General features: G+C 34.9%; 1 protein-coding gene across 2 annotated transcripts in view; it reads left to right on the top strand.

The window, feature by feature from the left end:
- LOC106883825 (uncharacterized) overlaps positions 1 to 3,466 on the top strand; it is a 54,096-nt gene that overhangs the window by 33,866 nt on the left and 16,764 nt on the right. Inside the window, exon 6 of one of the 2 annotated variants that reach the window (XM_052968653.1) lies at positions 1,647 to 2,116. The exons of the other annotated variant lie outside the window; for it this stretch is intronic. Within the exon in view, the coding sequence (XP_052824613.1) occupies positions 1,647 to 1,835 (189 nt within the window). The 3' untranslated portion in view covers positions 1,836 to 2,116. Of the gene's footprint in view, positions 1 to 1,646; positions 2,117 to 3,466 lie in introns of those variants that run through there. 2 annotated transcript variants of the gene reach the window in all.

Below are 3,466 nucleotides of genomic sequence, written 5' to 3' on the forward strand. Positions count from 1 at the left end.
AATATCCTGGAAACAGCTATAAAACCAACGCGCTTGGTTTTATAACTGTTCTGAAAACTATTCACAGTCCTGGATTTTTTTTATCTCATTCTATTAATTGTGTGTGTGTGTGTGTGTGTGTGCGTGTGTGTGTGTGTGTGTGTCTGTGTGTGCGTGTGTGTGTAGGGAGAGAGAGACACGGAGAGAGAACGAACAAGAGACAGAGACAGAGAGAAAAAAGGAGAGAGTTTCGATACACACACCAAAAATTATCTGGAGACTTGTCAAAAGAAATTAATTATTTTTGATTTTTATATTTAGACGTGAAGATAAACCAAAAAACGAATTGGTAAAGTTGTCACAATGTCGAATGGAATGACTTGCAATATTCGTTCCGGCTTTTTACCTTCTCGGATCAAATTCTACCGGGCTTGGTTTTATCTTTTTCAGATCCAGGGTCGATAAATAATGAACAAGTCGGGGGCGGTGGATTGGCCGGACAGTTAGAGCGACAAAGGAGATGGTTTCTGGCTCTTTGCATTCAGAGTTCAGTTTCCTCTTCGTCTAGGGTTCATTCGCCCAACAACAAAATCACCTTGTATAATTAATACATATTCAACATGCAACACCATGCGGCTACAAGAAATTATGATTTTCAATGTTGTAGCAGTTGTTGCTATGTAAACTTCGATTATTAATTACCATATTTTACTTTGAATTATTCCACTCACTACTAACCCCCGACCCCCATTTTGCTTAATTGAACCCACCCACTTTCTATCCGCTATTGGATGAAGCTTCAGTAACTCTACTGCTTGCCGATGTTTCATCCAGCACTTGACAGAAAACGGGTGGATTCGTAATAGAAATAATTCTATATATCGCAAGGACTTATTAAATTGGGAAAATTCTCCAGTACATCACTGGTACTTAATTTAACTGAATACGTCCCAATATTTGGCTGGAACTTAATTTGACAAACTTCATTCCCTGAGCATTAGTGGCATGTAATTGAAATAGCCTAATCCCCAGTACAACACTGATATTTAGTTTAATTGGATCGTAACCCTCACTGCATGACTGGTGCTTAATTTAATTGATGGTCTACATCCCACTCCCTATATATAAATGGTACTTAATTCGGTTGGACCTTACATGAATGAAGCTTAGACCCTGTATGTAGTTGGTACTGAATTGGAAAATGAACCCTGTCCCCCACACTAAACACCACTAGATAAATGTTTATTGAATGTCTGTCACTCAAGCGATTCTGCAAATCTACCGCTCCTTGTGTCATTTGATGACATGCGCTGCTTTCTCACTCAATAATAATAATAATAATAATAATAATAATAATAATAATAATAATAATAATAATTCTTTCTAATTTAGGCAAAAAGTCAACAATTTTTGAGGGGAGATTAATCATTACCCTCGACCCCGGCACTTGACAGGTACTTAATTATATCGAGCCTTGTGAGATAAAAAAAAGAAAAGTTCATCTTGGCAGGATTTGAACCCAATACATAGAGTAACGAAAAAAATACCATACGCAATTTTTTTTTTTTTTTTTTTTTTTGCGACGCTTTATTGATTCTGCTAGATAGCCAATAATAGCAATGTTGTTAATAATAACAAGCAATGATCTCAGATTCAATTAATTTCAGATGTACTGCATCAAGATTTTCGCATTCAGGAATAGTGACAGAGTAGTGTTTATCGAGGACAAGGAGAGTGGAATTGGAGGAACTATCAATGTACAACGATTTGTCCCAAGGCGTTCAGTAATAGAAAAACTTTCAGAAAAGACAATAGACAGAGCTGTTGCTGAGGCGGAATCATTGTTCGACTTTTAAAAAAATCGAATGTGTAAAATTTGTCTAACTGATATTTACTTTGCGTTCTTTTCATGCGCTTCGTTATGATCTGTTATAATAATTGGAGTTGATGTGATTTAGTAACAGGATTCGTAATAAATTAAATGTCTGGCAAACATTATTAAAAGAATTAACAACGACAACACAAGCAACAAAACTAGCAACATCAAAAGCCATTGTTTCGTATAATTTGAAGTAATTATTCTTTTACTCTGGGGTTCCAACTGTAAATAATAAAAATCAGGAGACGCACTATAGAAGTCTTTATTGATTTTTTTCCATTGCTTTTGTTCGTTGGCAACTTTCACCCATTAATATCATCTGAAATCATCATCCATTGTGACTTCAATGTTCATAGCTCATGCCTGGAGCCAACGATAGCGTTTCTGCGTAACAGCTCGAATTGTTACAAATAACAGCAAAATCTTTTTTCTTATTACATTCTATCCTGTATCTACAACAGTTAATATTCTTATCTTTCCGTATCGGTAAGCAATTCACCGACCCACCAAAAAATTCCACAGTGGTGACTTTTCCCCCCTCACCGCTTTGAAGCCAACCCATTATTCTTCCAGTGTCAGACAGCTACGATTCCCGCTCTGTTATCCGTGGTGTATTTCAAGGCTCGGTTTTGTTTTCTAAACTATTTCATCTAAACTCAAATTACTTCTGTACTAGCTATTACTTCTGTACTAGCTATTACTTCTAACCATTCGTTCTACAGCAGACAATGCTACTTTCAAATTTCTCTCTCGCCTTCTGCACGCAAGCATCATCCACATAACCTAAACATCCCTCTTTCTCTCTAAACAAATACAGATATCATGAGCAAAATCCGTTTAAAGTAGTCAGACAGGAGAAATAGCTGTATAGAAACAGAGCATAGAGAAAGACCAGAAGAAAGTATAAGCATAGAGAGTAAGGGTGAAAAAAGGGACGATGGAAGCAGTTTTTCTGATTTGATAAAAGATGTTTGTAATTGTCTGGTTTCAGTCAGGCATAAGAGTAAAGCAGTAAACTGTCATAGGGATCACGTGACCTATGTGTCAATATTCAGATCACAATTAGAATTGGTTAAGTTCTTGTTATAACTAATCAAGATTCTTTGTATATAGGAAAGTGTGCTATTTTAGTATTCATATAAGAATAGTTATATATAATACCCGTTAAATTTGTCAAAGAGCGTTGATCAGAGAGAGGTCAAAATTAGTGTTAGTGTTAACAGCTTTCTTTTAAGAAATTTTAAACTGGGATATTTTTTTAAAAGGTTAGAGTAATATAGATTACGCTACTGTATATTATTTGTTAGAATATTCTTATATAGTTCTAAGATAGCTGTTTATAAATATTTAAATGCAGGCATGTCCATGAATGTAACTGCATATCTGTATTTATATGTCCAGAAAAACGCATGCAGATGATGCATTCATTTTTCTGTAGAGATGCATCTATAAAGAGATAACTATACCAAGCCATTCACATGCACATATACAAAGAAATATATACCCTTCTATACAGGTAAATGCATACATAAATACATACCTCCGTAGCCACACAAACACTTATATATATATATATGTATATATATATATATATATATATATATATAT

This window comes from Octopus bimaculoides, chromosome 6 (assembly GCF_001194135.2).
Source record: "Octopus bimaculoides isolate UCB-OBI-ISO-001 chromosome 6, ASM119413v2, whole genome shotgun sequence".
In the NCBI taxonomy this organism is placed as follows: Eukaryota; Metazoa; Mollusca; class Cephalopoda; order Octopoda; family Octopodidae; genus Octopus; species Octopus bimaculoides.